A 17,230-nucleotide genomic window follows, 5' to 3' on the forward strand; every position below is an offset into this window, starting at 1 on the left:
GATTTGAGTGAAAGTCTCTAGCAGCTTTCTCTAGAACTGTAGAGTCATTTTTTTTAATACAGACAAATTATTAGGTTTATGAAAGAAATAACACGTTTTTATTACTTGGAGCTATATTTATAGCTTAGAAAGAGACGTACACGATTATATTGAATTGATGGACATAGATTCAGATTTTATTGAATATCGACTGGCAATGTCACATTCAGTGCATAAAAATATTGAGCATTTACAACTTGTACCCAATTATTACAAATAGATAACGTAAATCCGTCATATATTTGTATCATTAGCGATAAAATTAGACAAACAATATAGGCATGACTAGAGCTGTGTACCTAAACAAATTTTAGGTACAGGTACAGGTACAGGTACACAGGTTTAGGTACAGGTCCGGACCTGAACCTGTACCTGAACAATTCGACCAATTTATATGCTCTTCTGAACTCCTTCAATAACAAAAAAACATAAATAAACTTGATAGTTAAGGTTTATTCTTTGTTTATGGCGAATGCTCAGATAAAATATAGGCAAAACTAAGATGTTTTTGTTTTCATGAACACACTGTCCTTACACAGGCACCCATTGTTAACCAGCTATTTAAACATTTGAGGTCACAAATAGGCATAAAATTGGTGTGAAATTGTTTAGGTACAGTACCGGTACTGAGGGATTAGGTATTTTGGACCTGTACCTAATCAATTTTTCCGGTATAGTATCGGTACTGCGTACCGGTACACAGCTCTAGGCATGACATTATTCGGCTTGGATACATTATTATGGACACATTTACTGGTTTATGATGCAGACGGCAATCTTTGATATCCTAGAGTTAAAAACCGGTTATAGCTTTGGCTTACGGATACTTTTAATTATGATGTTGAATACAGGGCTAAAAGATCTGTTCTGTAGCATCAACCCCTGTTAACCTAGGTCTGCAATCTGAAAAAAGACAAAATATAGCAATCTTGTTTTTTGGCCCGCCGTGTTTTTTTATGTTTACTGAAGGAAAGCATGTTGTTTTTACTCAGTTTCTTCCTCTTCTTCTTCTCCAAACAGTGACCTATGACCTGACCAATGACATGATTTGTTGACGTCTGTCACCATGGTGACTGGTGTTGGGTTACATAATGTAGTAATTTCATGGTCTGCTCTGCTTCTGTCACCATATAAGTAGTACATGTACATTGTATGTGAATAAGTAAGAATTAACAGAGCAGATCATGTCCGAAGGTAAACATTATGCATTTGCTTTGCAAATGTTACTTCTCTAGTTTCCCTATTGCATTAGATGTAGCGTATGCTACAAAGGACGTCATCCATAAAATTTACATGTTGTGGCCTTATGTTACATAATGCAGCTTTAAAACCTTTTTCCTGGGATGTAGTGCCAGCCCGTCCCCTCCGGGATTTTTTAGTCTCACTCTGAACATCACAGTACCATATCTCACTAGTCCAGCCGCATAGGAAATACGTTTTACCTACAATTTGTTTGTTTGTTTATTTAAATGCCACAGTGCATAACAAGTGGCAACCAGGCAGCAACAAGGCTGGTAGCGGCTACCACTGACACATAAGTGCATAAATACAAGACATATCAAAATACAATTAAACATAACTTAGTACATACAAATTCAATTCAATATTATACAATAGCAATATACATACAAAATACATACAAATCAATCAATACAGAAGCAATACAATTATATAAATATATAAGTACAATACAAATCGATAAAATGATCAAAGTTGAAATGGAATTTCACTAATAGCATATATTTGTTACATGTTTGGTTTTATAAAGCAAGTTGAAAGTGTAATATGCAACACAAGAAATTTGAATTACATGAATAGTTAAATTTTCGACTCAACAACTTCAGTTTTTGTCACGGTACAAACCGATCCACCGTGTCGATTCGTTACGTCATGCAGATGACACACGTGACTCGAAGACAAGTGGATCATATGTTGCAGAAAGTATGTGGCGTCCCCCGTCTTTCTGTTGTGGTGCTGCGTTGTTTGAGAAGGAGCTAAAATACTTTTTTCAACAGATGTATCTTTACTACTTTTCACGCGTTAGTCTGATTTATTATTGATGTCTGAGTTGTTAACATTGTAACCGTGCCCATTTGGTGACTTTTTATACCCGTTCACGATCGTTTGAGTTCCGTTCATGCGAAGAAAATGGAATAAAAAATGGAATTTGATAGGCAATTTTGCAACTGCGATTTTGCTTGCCTACGTAGCAAAATCACCGCACATGGAATCAATTTAACAGTAAGCCTATTGACTTTTAACGTGATTACTTAAATCATACATTGTCCGCGTATCTAATGGAATATCCGCGTAGGTAGCTATTGCCATTTTATGGATTGTCAGTTACTGAGTGCCTTTTGAGATGCTACCAGAAAACCGTTCCGTATTAATGCAGCGTTGTCAGCGTGAGGAGAATGTTTAATGATTCTTTTTCTCCGAAAGGATTTTAGTTTTATGTCGTTCCTGGAGAGCAGATCTAAGAGTGTAGTTTGAGACGTGGTGACGCTACTGAAGATTCGTATTCTGACATCTTAAAGGGTTCTCAACGCAACACAGAAAAGTGCGTCGTTTTGACCTTAACCAACGTTTAAGGCCACAGCAAGTAAATTTATTTTATGGATGACATCAGCGCGCACATTGATTTTCGCCAGATTTTGGAAAAAAACAAGCAATTTTATTGTCCTTAGACAGTGGGCAAAATGGCATGCCTTGCCATGCTGGAACGTGTATGGCAGACGAACATGAAGAGAGGAGAAAAGACAAGGCTCTGATTTATTGTTTTGACTTTTACTTTGATGCAGTGTTGTATTCCATCCCTTTCCTATGTTCCCACTAAATAAAAACCATTTGTACAATGATTGAAAGCTTCCATTTCAGTGACAGTTGTTTCAGTGACAAACGGATGTTGTGATACTCGTAGTTGGCAGTAAAGTTAGCACAATATAGGTGTCATTTCTTGTTTAACAGGGTTTATGATGTCAACATTTGAAAGTATAGGAATATTGTTTTTTTCACCCTCTCGCATTAGATTTGGAATCTGCGGAGGATGTCATCCATAAAATTTACTTACTGTGGCCTAAGCTAAGGAATATATACCAGCAAACATGAGTGTGTGCTTCGGTTCCTCCGATCTATATTCACCACATGTACGTGATGATGGCGATAATGACTGTCTTTCGGGGGTAGTTTTGATATTAGTCGGGGCATGCATGTTGAGGTGTGATAGCATTAGGTCATCCTCTGTGCTCGCATAAGGCCTCTACAGACATACAGAACGGCGGCCACTCAGACAACACGGCGCTTCTCAAGACAGTGTCACGGACTCAAGAGTCGGTCTTCCCTAAACCCCGAGTCTTACTTATTTACAGAATGGTCCATGCGGGACCTGAGTTGAAAGGGGAGGCCTATAAGTGAATGGTAATGTCTTTTGCTTCCAGAACATTTAATAAATGTTGTGTATGGATACTAGTGAAATGGGACCTTTGGTATAGGTCGGGCAGCATGCCCGTAGCCAGGATTTTGAATGGGGGGGTTCTTCCCACTGCTTGAGGGGACCTCGAGCGCCATAGGGGGGTCCGGGGGCATGCTCCCCTGGAAAATTTCGAAAAATGAACCTTCTAAAATGGCATTTCGTGCATTTTTGAGAGGATTTCCAAGAAAAAATCAGAGATAAATTTTTATTCAATGACAAAAGGAGCAGTTTTTTTACGACTCCAGTCCATCTTTTCAAGAAAAATCTTGGACCTTTACATAAAAAGTGGACCAAAAAGTGGACCTTTACATAAAAAGTGGACCAAAAAGTGGACCTTTGAGCCTTGTGGGGGGCATGGGCAGCAACGTAGAATAGACCCGTCTTTTTTACCTGACTGGGAAAATATATATTTGTTTAACTATGAACAGAGTAAAATGAATCTGATGAAAGATAATCGTTACCATGCGTCGCACGGAGTCATTTAATATAATAATTCACAACATGCACGGATCTAAAAGGTTGGCATTATTAGGTGCTCTTATACATCACAGATTGAATCAGTAGTCTGTTTCTTTCCTAATTCACTGATGCAACACAGTGTCATTCTGAACACAACTCTGTGACTGTGTAAAACATTTTGAATTCACATTAGATAGTCTTAATTGACACTGAAAATCAGGTGCTCTTGATCCCTTTATATCGCATATAGACGTTATTTATAATGACAAAAACCGTATATGGTCATTTCAATAAAAAAAACCATCTGCCGAGCAAAGTACATTGTATAAACCGATGCGTGTAAAACCAATGCGTATAAAACAGATTTTTACACCTTCATTGTCGATCATATTCTCCACCCAATGGCAGTCTCTTAAAGGCATCCAATGCGATTTCAGGACAGCAAAATTGGAAATATTCTGATTAAGGAAATCTTTGTGATATTGACACACACTGCTTCACATTAGCACATTTGAGTCAGCATTTTATACTTTGAGTATTAAAACTGCAGAAACAAGACTCAAGACGAGTCCTTTATTTTATGTGTGGTACCCTAAAAATCAGCCAAGGGCCCTTCCAGTAACAAACTTTCCGTCATAGTATTGGGTATTTTTGCTCCATGAGGGTCAATGTACATTGGGATATTGTGGCTTCAACTCAGTATGTAGATAAGTGACTAGAATATTGACTTTGAAAAATCTGGTTTCCAAGCCATAAAAACTGCACTGGATGCCTTTAAGAAATAACGCTATTCTAGCATTTCCACACAATTATGGGAATGAGATCCTGATTTGAATAAACTATGTTTAGTGATGTTCACTTAGCATGTCTAAATCGCGTTATATATCAAAATCGGAAGTTGCGCTGCAGTATCAAGGGAAGTCAATAGGGGGCCCAACATCTAATTATTTCAGTTTTCGTCACACCCTATCAACTCACCAAGTATAAAAAGGAATCCAGTCAGCCTTTCCGGAGTTGACCAAGAAACAGACAGACAGAATGACAAATTGGCAGAATGACAAACGCAACTGTTTTATCTTATTACCTCATTGAAATAATAATAAGTAGTAATAAGATAAAACAATATAAAACAGAAGCATATGTAGGAGGTGCAGAGCATATTGATAATTTCAATAATCAACGCAAACAAAAACGGATATTCCGAAAAAATGATTACACTGCATTGCACTTCAGAATGCTATGAGAATGAGAAAAAAAAGCACAAGGTTTTTAATTTAGATGCATCCGTCGATGCATGCCTTGACAAAGACCGCAATCTGCACTGCAATTTCCTATCGTGCTTATGTGAAAAGATGTAATAAATATTCCACGAGGCCACGGCGAGCAGGCATCACATCAGTGGTCGGGTTGATTTATGGTAAATCCGATGGCCGATGTCCCCAGCTCACGCCGTCCGTGCGGGTCTGCCGGTAACGATACATTCAATAAGGATTCCATCATGGCCGGGCAGGGGCACATCTGGAGGGGTGCACACGTGAGCAGAATTTCAAGGTCATTTCCACATTCAAAACCAGATATCTCCAATATGCTCCTCTCGTGCCCTACTCAGATCTCGATGTACGTTAGAAAATACATATCTATAACACTACAAAAGCGACACTATATTGTAAATAACTGACATATCTCCTGAATTACAGAATGTAATAATACTCTTCTTAGGAAAACACAATAGATTAGCTTAAGTATTATTATGTATTAGCTCTGTTAGAAATATACATAATATTCGTAAATAATTTCATCAGGTGGGTAAACGACTGAATAGCAAAGTTCTTTTTATCATAACCATTTATTTTTCACTAGCTGACGTTTCGATGACCGTCTGTCATCTTCATCAGGGCAATTCTGACTGGTTTACTGTGCACTGACACTAGATGTTACTTGGTTCAAAGTGCACTAAAGGTGTTACATAGTTCATAGTGCACTTAAGCTAGTTTTTCTGTTTACAATACATTCCGGAATTTTATACATAATATTGCTCATTTATCTACCCTTGTTATTTCGTTTTTGCCATACATTGTAGCAGTTACAGTTGTTGAGCAATAAAGTTGATTTGATTTGATTTATTCACTATACCTGGAAGCTGCCGGGAATCAAAATAGTACATCTATCTGCTTTCTTTATACAGGGAAGGCGCGCACAGGTCTGCTTTAAAGGCGTGCCCTCTATAGAATAACAAAAACAAATAAAAAAAACAACAACAACAAACAAGAAAGCAGAAAAATATGAAGACGGCCCTTTTCGCGCAGTAGCATTCTATACTTTATCCCTTTATCAATCTGAAAGTAACCAGCCAATACTAATTACTATGAAAAAAGCCAATACTATAATTACTTTTCATTATAGTATTTAAAATACATTGTCTCCCTGTGGAAATATGATTCTTGCTAATGACGAACAATTATGTGTGTTGTTTGCCATCTTGTAACTACCACATATGGCTGGTGTATTAACTATTCTAAATGGGTGACATGTTGTGAATTGTAATATACAACAACACGCAATTTATCCTGTGGCTACTCTCCAAGCAGAGGTAGGGTCGCTCGGTATTTTGGCAGTATTTTCGCGTTTTTAATACGTCTTTCTACTTTTACGGTTTTTCTCTGGTCTTCCTCCCCTTAAAAACACGAAAATACTGCCAAAATACCGAGCGACCCTTCCTCTGCTTGGAGAGTATCCTGTGGCTACAAAAACCTTTCTAAACGATTGATTGGATGATTGGTTGATTGAATGATTGATTGATTGATTTCTTAAAAACAGATGTCAAGTGAACCTGAATACCATCAAACATAACTTACTAGTATACACATCAAGATCTCATTTGCATAATCTTTCATGAGGAAATGCTAGAATAGTTTTATTTGATAAGATATGGGGTGGGCAATATCAACAACAGGTATAATTCATGCAAATGATGATCTTATTTGCATAATGAATGAGACAATAAAGCATTTATAATTCGTCAGTCATTGCGAAGGTATGATTTCGTGGAGGGTTGCCCAGCTCAGTAGTTAACAGTCTGCTTTACTGTGGGGCACTGCGGCATACATAAGTAGAACAAGTAGAATACATACAGCCACATACAAACATATATAATAATAACGGTAATGAGAATGATTAAACAAACGATAGCCATATGATAACAATAGAAAGTTACAGCACAATATAACAGAAATGTTCAAATTTACTGTCCAGTCCGTTCCAGTCGTTATCGACAGGTCCGCCGAGGTTTTACATTGATTTTAAAATCAGACAAGGACGTACTTTATAGAGTGTGGCAGACGCTTGAAGGGGTTAGGACCTGTATACGAAAACTAGCGGCAGATTCAGGGGTAGATGTATACTGTCTTTTGGAATATCTTTGTGATTTTTCTCGTGATGTTGGCGAGGCAACTTCCAGAAATGTGAAAAAAATTGATTACACACAAAAATCATGTCAAACGGAGAATTCGTTTGAAATATGAATAGTATGTTTTTCCGCCAATGAGATATAGGAGGTTACCATGTAATCTTATCTTTCAAATAGCTTTGTTAGCATTCGAGTTAACATTTTAATGTCTTGGGGTGGTGGGACTACGGTGCACAACTTTGTATATTTAAATGTTAATTGTACCTTTTTTGTTGTGTGGCGCTGTTAATATAAGTTTTTAACTTGAGTGCAGCGTCACACTGTCCTTGTTATGTTTTTATGTTTTGATGAATAAAAGAAATATGAATCGTAAAATGGGAATATATAGACTTTAGAGACGCTGAAATCACATTTCGCTATCTTTACGCTTTCCCTACTTGGTCACTGTCCATTAAAATGTGCAAGGACACTAGATAATGTTATATTGTCTCTGCACTCTGTCTGACCCCTTTTCTGCCAGTCAAAAATCATTCCGCTTCAGTTTACCAGGCTGTCCGTATGATTTTACATTTTCTACAAATTTGACAAAAACGCAATTTCAATTCTTACCGCAGTCACAATATATTACATTATTCATTCATACATCAAGTTTTCTATTAGATTAACACAAAATGTACGTCACATGTTAGATCCTATAGATAAATGCAACTACATTCTCAGGGGAGATAACCAATACAGTGTTCAAATAGGGAAATACATTAAAGAATGTTTCGATCTTAGAGAACACATGTTAGAGAATAGTTAACCTTTATTGTTACATCATACATATACTCTGCACGTAAGACAACGTTATCCACACATGTATTTAGCTTTGTTAGATCTTTAATTAAGTTGTAGAAGACCATACAAAAGTCTCTGTACTTTTTTGTTGTGTCAATAAAGAATCTCCATGTATATTTTATAAGCCATGCCTGATAGTAACAGCATTCACAAAAAAATCTCACAAAAGCTTCACTAAAGGCATTAAATTCAATTTCAGGGCGGCCAAACTAGATTTTAAAAGTCACTTCTTAGGTCATTCTCTGAATGTACTAAATTGAATCAACCCTTTCCTATAGCATTCTGATAACTGTGAGGCAAAATGTGATGTCACTGACAGAAAACAGTTGCCTGTTCCCAACCGTAGGCTGGTTCTAGGTATTTATAGGCGGTACCCAAACAAGGAACACCTCACGTGGCTTATTTTTTGGGCTATTTCAAACGCATCAAGTATCAAATGATGAATATATCAGTAAATATTAATATCGGTCATATTTTCTCATGAAGAATATCTTTTTTTGTTTGTTTTGTAGCCCTGAAATTGCTTTGGTACCTTTAATCTAAGTGCTACAAATAGGCTTTTCTTATCTACCGATTTATATGAACATACGCCACAAGGCCATTATGGCTTTTACTCCTTTTATTCCTTTTCATGGAATTCTGATTATAGAAGCGTTCGGTATATAATTAATAAGGCGAGAGTCTAAGGCTGATTTGAAAACACACATAATCCTCCAGTCGATTGTCTTCATAATGCGTACAATAGCACTGGTGACGTATAATTCATCGTTATTTTTCAGACGGATATTTGACGTGACTTTCGCCGATTCTGTAATTGTCTGTGACTACCGTTTTTCCCGACCATATATCCAGGTCACGGAATATTTCTGAGGGTAAGATGTAAGATCCCCACGAAGACACTCACGTGGGAGTTTGAAATAGACGATCTTTATGAAGAGCAGAGATGAAGGTCAATTTTGATAAAGCACGCCGTCGTGCAGTTCTTTGTATTTGGTATTCATTGTGCACCAACGAAATGCAGGCCTCGGAAAGGTTGAAACCTGCAATTTGGGGAAATTGCGCGAGGGAACACGCCGCCCCCAGGAAACAATCGTCCGTGCAGACCTGGATCTAATAGCCTACATGATAGCGGAGAACTTTCCAGAAGGTCAGGCAGATAATCGTGTAAGGATAGAAAATGCAGGGTTTGCTGTTTCTAGGCGTGTTGGTATGCAAGCAGTGTGGATGGAATTGAATGGCATTTGGACACTCATCCAACTTGAAGGCCATAGCCGATTGCCTCCTGGCTCACTACTCCAGTGTTAATGACAGATGAGTAAAAGGGTCTGGTGATAATGCGGTAGTTTGTCACGGTGTGTGATTGGTACAGGTCGATGCTAACCAATATTCACCATATGCCCACCGTATGACTGATCGGCACAATCTACACGTCAAATTTCTCCAGGACGAAAGTCAATTCAAGGTTCTAGACCGATAATTCCAACTGTAGCGAGTTCCACAGTTGACCTGCCATGGCCTGTCAGGTCTGCTTTAGTGTCAATCGCCGTTTTGAAATTACGCCGAGATCTGTGTTCACCAACCGTTACACGTGCCTGGGGATATATTTTTAATGATTTCATGTCCCGAGTTGGTGAATGTCACCCTCCCCAGTCTTAGGTATTGTTCTGTGGCCAGATGCTCTGCTGTAACTTTGTAGCGTTAGTTCATGGTAGCGTAATGTTAAGGACATTAGGCCCAAGACCGGCCCAGAGGTTCAGGCTTCCAATCTTATAACGATCTGGCAACGTCAGCCAAACATGGTTCAAGCCAATAGACTTTTTTTCTCCTTTCGAGTACTCCATTGCCTTGACTACATATTCATTATACTTCATTTCTCCAGGTGTCACGGCCGATTAGAAATACGTTTTGCCATCGGCCCGTCATACTGAGAGGTTTATAAGAGTAGTTAACACTCAAACACCCTTATCACTGATAGACATCCGTGAATCGCTGCCATCTTCAGGATTTACCATGAAATAGACTAATTCCTTCTTTAAATGTATGAGCTGGGAAGACTGGGTTCACGTCGTGACTAGGAAAAAGCGTTACTGTGACTCATTGTATATTTATGTAACATTATACGTATTCTGGTCACCTGTGTGTATGTCAAGCTGTGATTCAAGTAAATACTGCTGATGTGTAAAAAAAACGATTTGGCCATTAAGATTAATAGCGTTGACCGTCTTTGTAATTTTTAGTGAAAGTTTTCTTTAACATCAACGAAATCCCCGGTGTTTTTAAAGTGAATTTGGTTCTGAGATTATATCTGAGTGCACGTTGTGAATACGGCTTGTTGATGCAGTTCTAGCCGCGCCTGATGTATGGATGTGCTCGCCGCACGCTACGGTTTTAGCTGGTGTAAGATCCCGGGGCATTTCTCAGTAACACTCATGGATAACTTATGTCTGTTCAGGTATGATTGTGAATTAGATATCAGCCTATCTTCCGGCACTTTCTCTACGATGCAACATTGGAAGGCAGCATTGGAAGGTAAGATTTTCAGTGCTTCCTATCTTAGCCCTTAACTGCACCTGGCCCCATGGTTTTAAAATGTTTGTACGGTTATGTAGACAATATGGTAGGGCCTCGTGCCTTGAGGAGTCCTAGCTTCAATGATCATGTATTTTTGTTACATTTTTAAGGTACCGGATCAAGCTGACGCCAGCTCAACAGAATAAACTGAAGCCATGACTACTCGAGGAGCGGTTGCCGCCCACCTTCTCCTATGTGTCTTTGCTTGGAACCTACCTTTACTAGGTACGTACCACGTCCATGTTTTAGAAAAAGACTTATATTACTAATTTTCCTGTTTGTGATACTACGTCTCTTTGTTATGTGAAAATAGTTAGTTCCAAGGTACAAAAATATTTGCTTATTTTTTATCAAGGTAAATGAAACGTGTCTAGCTTTATGCCAGACTTAGAGGCAGCGTTAAGCTCCTTGCTGCGTCGTATTAATTCTGAGGTTATTCATGCGACTATTGATCGTGTTTCATGTTCTGCTGTGATCTGTTCTCACTTTTGAGGACGGGTTGGTTGTATATTGACTTTAGTGAAATTTTGTAACCTTGACAAGAACGTGCTACCAGCCTCGTCCAATATGGCACCATGGATCAAGTCTCCTAAAACAGTCACATGAAATGGTAGCTGTAGGCACTCGCCACTGCTCAGGTCTATTGATTGTAACCTTAAGGTCAACACCTAGCTCAACACTGATGTCCTGGTTGTAGTGGGTTTTTATTCACCAGTATGTACGCTATAGGTTATACTGGTGGCTCATTTTTATTTCATTCGACAATAATTATAAGTTTATGTAGAAGAGGGATGCTATCCCACGTAACAACAAAACTTAATAACAAGTGGTTTATACCAAAAAAATTGCGACGCTACTCGTGCTAGCCTGTTAGTATGTTGCGTGCTCAGTTTGCAAAAATGATCAGATTTCTGTGTACACCACGGATACATCGTTAACATTTGGCGTTTATGGTGGAGCATACCTCTCATGTAAACCTGGATGCAAAATGGCTCCAAGTTCAAGGCAGAATAATAATTCTTTTGGAGTTGGTCGTCGGATTATATTCACTTAAAATCTATGTTCTAGTCTGTGAAATATCTATTAATATACCTCCAACTGTAGGGATATTTTAACACATTTAAAAGCCACCAATTCTCTCTTACATTTGAAAGACGCCAATTTGTAGCCAACATTACTGGCTAGAAAATGATAGCAAAATGCATCCGTTGCAGCTTTCCTGTGAACATAACAACGTGTCTTTAAGTGCGAATTTCCTATAAACGCCCCCTCTAAGTCTACGTTTCTATTTTTTGTAAAAGTGGGCAGATCGAGACTGTGACTATCTTGTTTGTTTGTTTGTTTATTTATTATTTGCACAGCAGCAATATAGATTATACATAATAAATTAATAATGAATAAAACAGGTGCAGGAGGAGGGGAAAAAGCTTATTTAGCTTATGCTAAGCCCTCCTCCTCTATACTAACCAAAAGTAAACATAATTGAATTGAAATAAGGCATACATACATAAGGAATTGTTATCAAAATAATTCAAACATGGGCAAAAACATACAATAACAATAATGAAACAGTAGTATACATAAATTGAGATGAAATGAAATTGATATGAAATAATACATGAAATCTTGTGGGCCCAATCTTTACTCTATGTAAACTTCTTGGGAATCAGCTGACGATAGCCAATGTTGCAATAAACTGTCATGACAATTCTAGGGTGGGACTGTTATTATGTTATTACAATATTAGTTCTAAAGAAATCGCCAGAAGACAATTCAATATTATTAAAGAATAAAGATTACCTGAAAGTGAAATAAAAACTACTGTGATCAAATTAGTCTGTTCATATTAAGACATGCACTCGAATAAAACCAAAATTGACTAAAGCAATTAGTAAATCTGTTTGATATAGTTATCAATGAATCAGGCATCTGTAGATATAAATTTCTTCCAGGATAAAATAGTTTTATACCTTCTACAGAACTAAATAAAGGCTTCAATGTCTATTTCTAATATATTCTTGATATTCTGATGCGCAAAGTGCTTTCAAGACTTAAACAGTTTTTAAACTATTTTTAAAAATGCAGCAACCCAGAAGACATGTTTGATCAATTTGGTCCTACCAACATAAAGGGAAAGCTAGACAAGTAACATTTGCAAATGCATAATGTTTACCTTCGGACATGTTCTGCCCTGTTAATTTTTACTCAAACATATTCACATACATGTACTACTAGTATATGGTGACAGGAGCAGAGCAGACCATGAAGTTTGCAACATTATGTAACCCAACACCAGTCACCATGGTGACAGACGTCAACAAATCATGTCATTGGCCAGGTCAGAGGTTAGTGTTTGGAGAAGAGGAAATTGAGTAAAAACAATATGTTGTCCTTCGGTCAACATAAATATTTCAGAAGCCCTGTATTCCAAAGTAAACATGTGTTTCAAATACTTAAACAGTGACTCTTTTGAAATAGAAACATTTGCAGCAACCAAGAAAAATAAAATGTTTTAACGACTGAGTCATTTTTCCGTTACAAAATAATACACCCCAAAGAGAAAAGAACGAAACCCACAATAATTCAAGGGTAATTGTATCCCATGCAAGTTTTGACATCCCATCAAAGCTACCATTTAATTAGTTCCCGTGTCTACCACTAATTAGCAGTGGCATATTTGTAAAATAGAGGCCACCGGAGAGCTGTCAGCCTTCAATGATAACTCCTGCTGAGTGCTCCCACGGTGACGCTACGTCTATTATTCCCTCTGGATAATAACGGCTATGCGTAATACGTTAGTGTGTAAATTATGGAAGCAATTAAAAACCGTTGTTACAAACACGATAACGAGCTGATGGTAAGCCGCTGGAAGCTGTGAAGGCGGCTTCTCATAAATCACACTGTCGTTAATATTAGGGTCGCGAAACGCATGTTAATAACACACACTGGGCCACAAGCCAACAAGTTCTGGTCAGCTCATTTCCAAAGTGCATTGTACGTTGCGTAGCGCTGGCTTCAGTTTGTGTATGGCCGGCTTCCACAGTTGGAAGGATTATATATTGTTAGGTTTATTGCATATACATGCCCGAGGGCTAATTGCAGATGAAAACAACATCAATAGTCATACAAGGTTATGAGTAGTAATCCATACTATGATGTATGTAAATAATAGTGTGATAAGAGGAGTCAGATGCATGGAAGAAGAAAAGTGTTACATCGATATCATACAATTTAATCCATAGTCTCAGTGACTACAGTTGGTGGAGGGTAAGGGGAGTTGGTGGAGGGTAAGGGGAGTTGGTGGAGGGTAAGGGGAGCTGCATCGTAAAATCTTCTTCAGTTCCAATACATTTACGAAAACCAAGAAGGCTATTCCAGGATCCCACTACATGTACAGCATTCGAAAAAGAGTAGGGGCCTGCCCGAGTGTGCGATGGTCTAAATACTTACCTGATTATTCAATATGGACTCCAGGAAGAGTAGTGTGTGAAATTCACACTAATAGGATCCTAAACAAGCAAATAAACAAACAATTACAAACAAACAAACAAACAAACAGAAAACTATCTGACATATTATCTGAAACTACACGGTTTATCTATTACAATATATAAACCGTATATAGCATACAGAATGACCAGTCCTATCACAATTTTGGAGGGCCAAACGCTTCCAAAACATAAACTTCTAGGCGAAGGTAAAAGTATGACCCGAATTGACCGATCATCAGCGTTGTATCTCTTTACCATCTCCTACATACGACTGAGCTGACACCCTGGAGATCAGAGAATCCCCCGTTAGGCGGAAAGTGCGATTCCTACAGCGGCTAAGAACCAAGGCGCCTCTCCAATTCTGCTCCATGAACCTGTGATGAGATTGCTCTTTTATCTCGAAGCCTGGCGAGACTCCACTCAATCAGAAATTCATGGAAGTTTGATTCCTGCTTGCAAAGTATTCTACTCGAGACATACATCAAAAGTACATTAAACTTCAACGGATATAATACAAGCAATCTAATGTTAAGCCCTTTACTGGGACAAATGTGATATAGAAACTTCTGAAGTAGCTTGACATTAAAGACAAAATTTCTTTGAGAATTACAAAAGGCCTTTAAGCATGTTGGTAGATGGTGTAATTAGGTACTATCCTCTAATGATCTAGATTTATTCTAGTGTAGTTGTAACGTTCTTTTTACGATGGCTATTTCAATTGTTAGATCGGTAACGCAAAAATCATCTCTGTATTTAATATAACTCCACCCTACCTTGTCTGAATTATGCTACTCACATAAAAGCTAGCTACTTCTGTTAACGTAACATTTGATTGAATACTGTAAAAGCTACTTCTGTTAACGTATTTGAATTAGCATCTTTACTGGTTTTATTGTATATTGTCCAGGGCTAGCATCCGGCTAGTTGAGCATTCCTGGTTGTGTCGTTTTATGAAGCCTAATAAATCAAATCAAATCATGCCAAATTAATTTAACAGGTATATACCGAATGCTCAGGGACAATACATTATTTCCTAAGACATCGTCAACGTACCCTGGATTCAATATCTACGTACTAGGGAGCTAGGAAAGAGGCTTTAAGCAAGCAGGGACAGCAAAGTACAGTATTAAGTTTCTCCAATCCAATGAAAGATATTTTACAAATATTTCAAATATTAAGATATTTTACAAATATCTGTAAATAGTTTACAAATATTTACAGATATTTTACAAAAATTATAATTATAAATCCCTCCGGTAATCACGCTCAAACGTTTTACAAGCGCGTTGCAGCTATACAGTATGAGGGCTCAAAACCCTTCCCTATTCCACTTCTATGGTACCCTGGAGACCACATTCTACAGGTCAACTTTGAGATGTTCCGGTCTGATATTGGCTTACCATCGTAGCAGCTGGCCGTTTTAACAACGGGGTAGCAGTAATTAGAAAATGAGGCTTAGATGGCAAACAAACTGGGCCCGGCCAGAACGCCCGAAAGCTACATGTTTTGAATGAACTAGAAATCCATTTTCTACACGTATTGCTTAAAAAAATATAAGCAGTATCAACGACTCAACTGAAATTATTAGAATGCAGTGATACTTCCACGACGACCAATGTTTTGATTTTGATTTGATTTAGCTGCATATACATGACAAAAGCAAAGTTTACAGCACATGAAGGAAAAGGAACAATGGCTTGTTTGATCCCCCTCCCCCATCATTATCTTAGTTTCTATGGTGTTGCCGGCATTTTGGTACAAATACGAAAGGAAACGCAGCCAGAAATACGACCACAAATAGGCGAATGCATTGGGATGTTAGGTAACTGAACTAAAGAAGCATTGCCGGTTATCATACCCTAAAGGTGGTAACTATTTGTTCCAGGGGGAAATTCGAGTTTTCTATAAATCCATTGTGGTAGACATGTGGGTACCATATTCACGAAACAAAACGATAGCCGTTAGTCTCAGGGGGATCCACTTGGCATTCTATAGCAGTAGTTGCCTCGCTGTGCTCTTTATCTGACGTTTGAGAGATACATGACTATCGTTAGCTCTCAGCCCAAACAATCCCCTTTGGCTATCTCTGAAATGCAGCAAGTGCATCCGGATGCCGGTCTCTTTGACAAACATAAATAGTCGTCTCTACCGTAGATGGCAATCTCCTGAAAAGTAAAGTCGCGAAGGAGTTATGTCTTCTTGACAAACTGTTATCTCGAGACAAAATGTCTGGGGAAACTACTTTGTTACGCACTAGTACCTACTCGGGCTCTTACAGTATTATACTCGTCCATCATAGGAAAATCATTGTTACATACACAAGCAAGTTTCCAGCACAAAAAATGGACCCATATTTTCGACTGTACAATTCCAGTCTTTGTCAATGAATGCGTTACACTTCGCTTGGTGAGCAGTAGATCATATCAGAAAGTGTATGGCGTCCCCCGTCTTTGTTGATGGCTAGTTGAAATGCCCTGAAGTAAATGGCCCCATTAATACCTTGCGTAAAAAAGTCTGGTTCCGTGTCCAAGATGAAACAACGGAGAAATATCTTTAACGCAATGTAATGTGGTGTGTAAACGTCTTTAGAAAAACACAATGAAAAACTATGTAAAGATAGCCATTCTGAAGATTAATTCAAACTGTAATTTCTAGCGCAAAAAATTGACTTTCCTGATATTTGAACTGTACAACTATGCTCTTTGTTAGGGAATGGGTAATCCACCGCATCTGTGACGTCACGTCATGCAGATGATATACACATGAGTTGGGGATCAGTGGATCGTATGTTGCAAAGAGTCAGTGGCGCCCCCTAACCAGATAGACTGCTTTAGAATAAGAACTGAACGCTTTAGAAACAGCGCTTTGCCCTACATGGTTAACCTACTGAATAACACATAACCTACGAATACATAGTGCAACAGAGTGTGCACTGAAACGACAATATACGAA

The 17,230-nt window shown here is 38.1% G+C and overlaps 1 protein-coding gene across 1 annotated transcript in view; it reads left to right on the forward strand.

The window, feature by feature from the left end:
• Positions 1–10,942: 10,942 nt before the first annotated feature.
• The window catches only part of LOC109487568 (relaxin receptor 1-like), a 32,125-nt gene continuing 25,837 nt past the window's right edge, over positions 10,943–17,230 (forward strand). The window contains exon 1 of the mRNA XM_019791576.1: positions 10,943–11,012. Within this exon, the coding sequence (XP_019647135.1) occupies positions 10,943–11,012 (70 nt within the window). The remainder of the gene's footprint in view (positions 11,013–17,230) is intronic.

Source organism: Branchiostoma belcheri, unplaced genomic scaffold, assembly GCF_001625305.1.
Source record: "Branchiostoma belcheri isolate BF01 breed outbred unplaced genomic scaffold, Haploidv18h27 scaffold9, whole genome shotgun sequence".
NCBI lineage: Eukaryota > Metazoa > Chordata > Leptocardii > Amphioxiformes > Branchiostomatidae > Branchiostoma > Branchiostoma belcheri.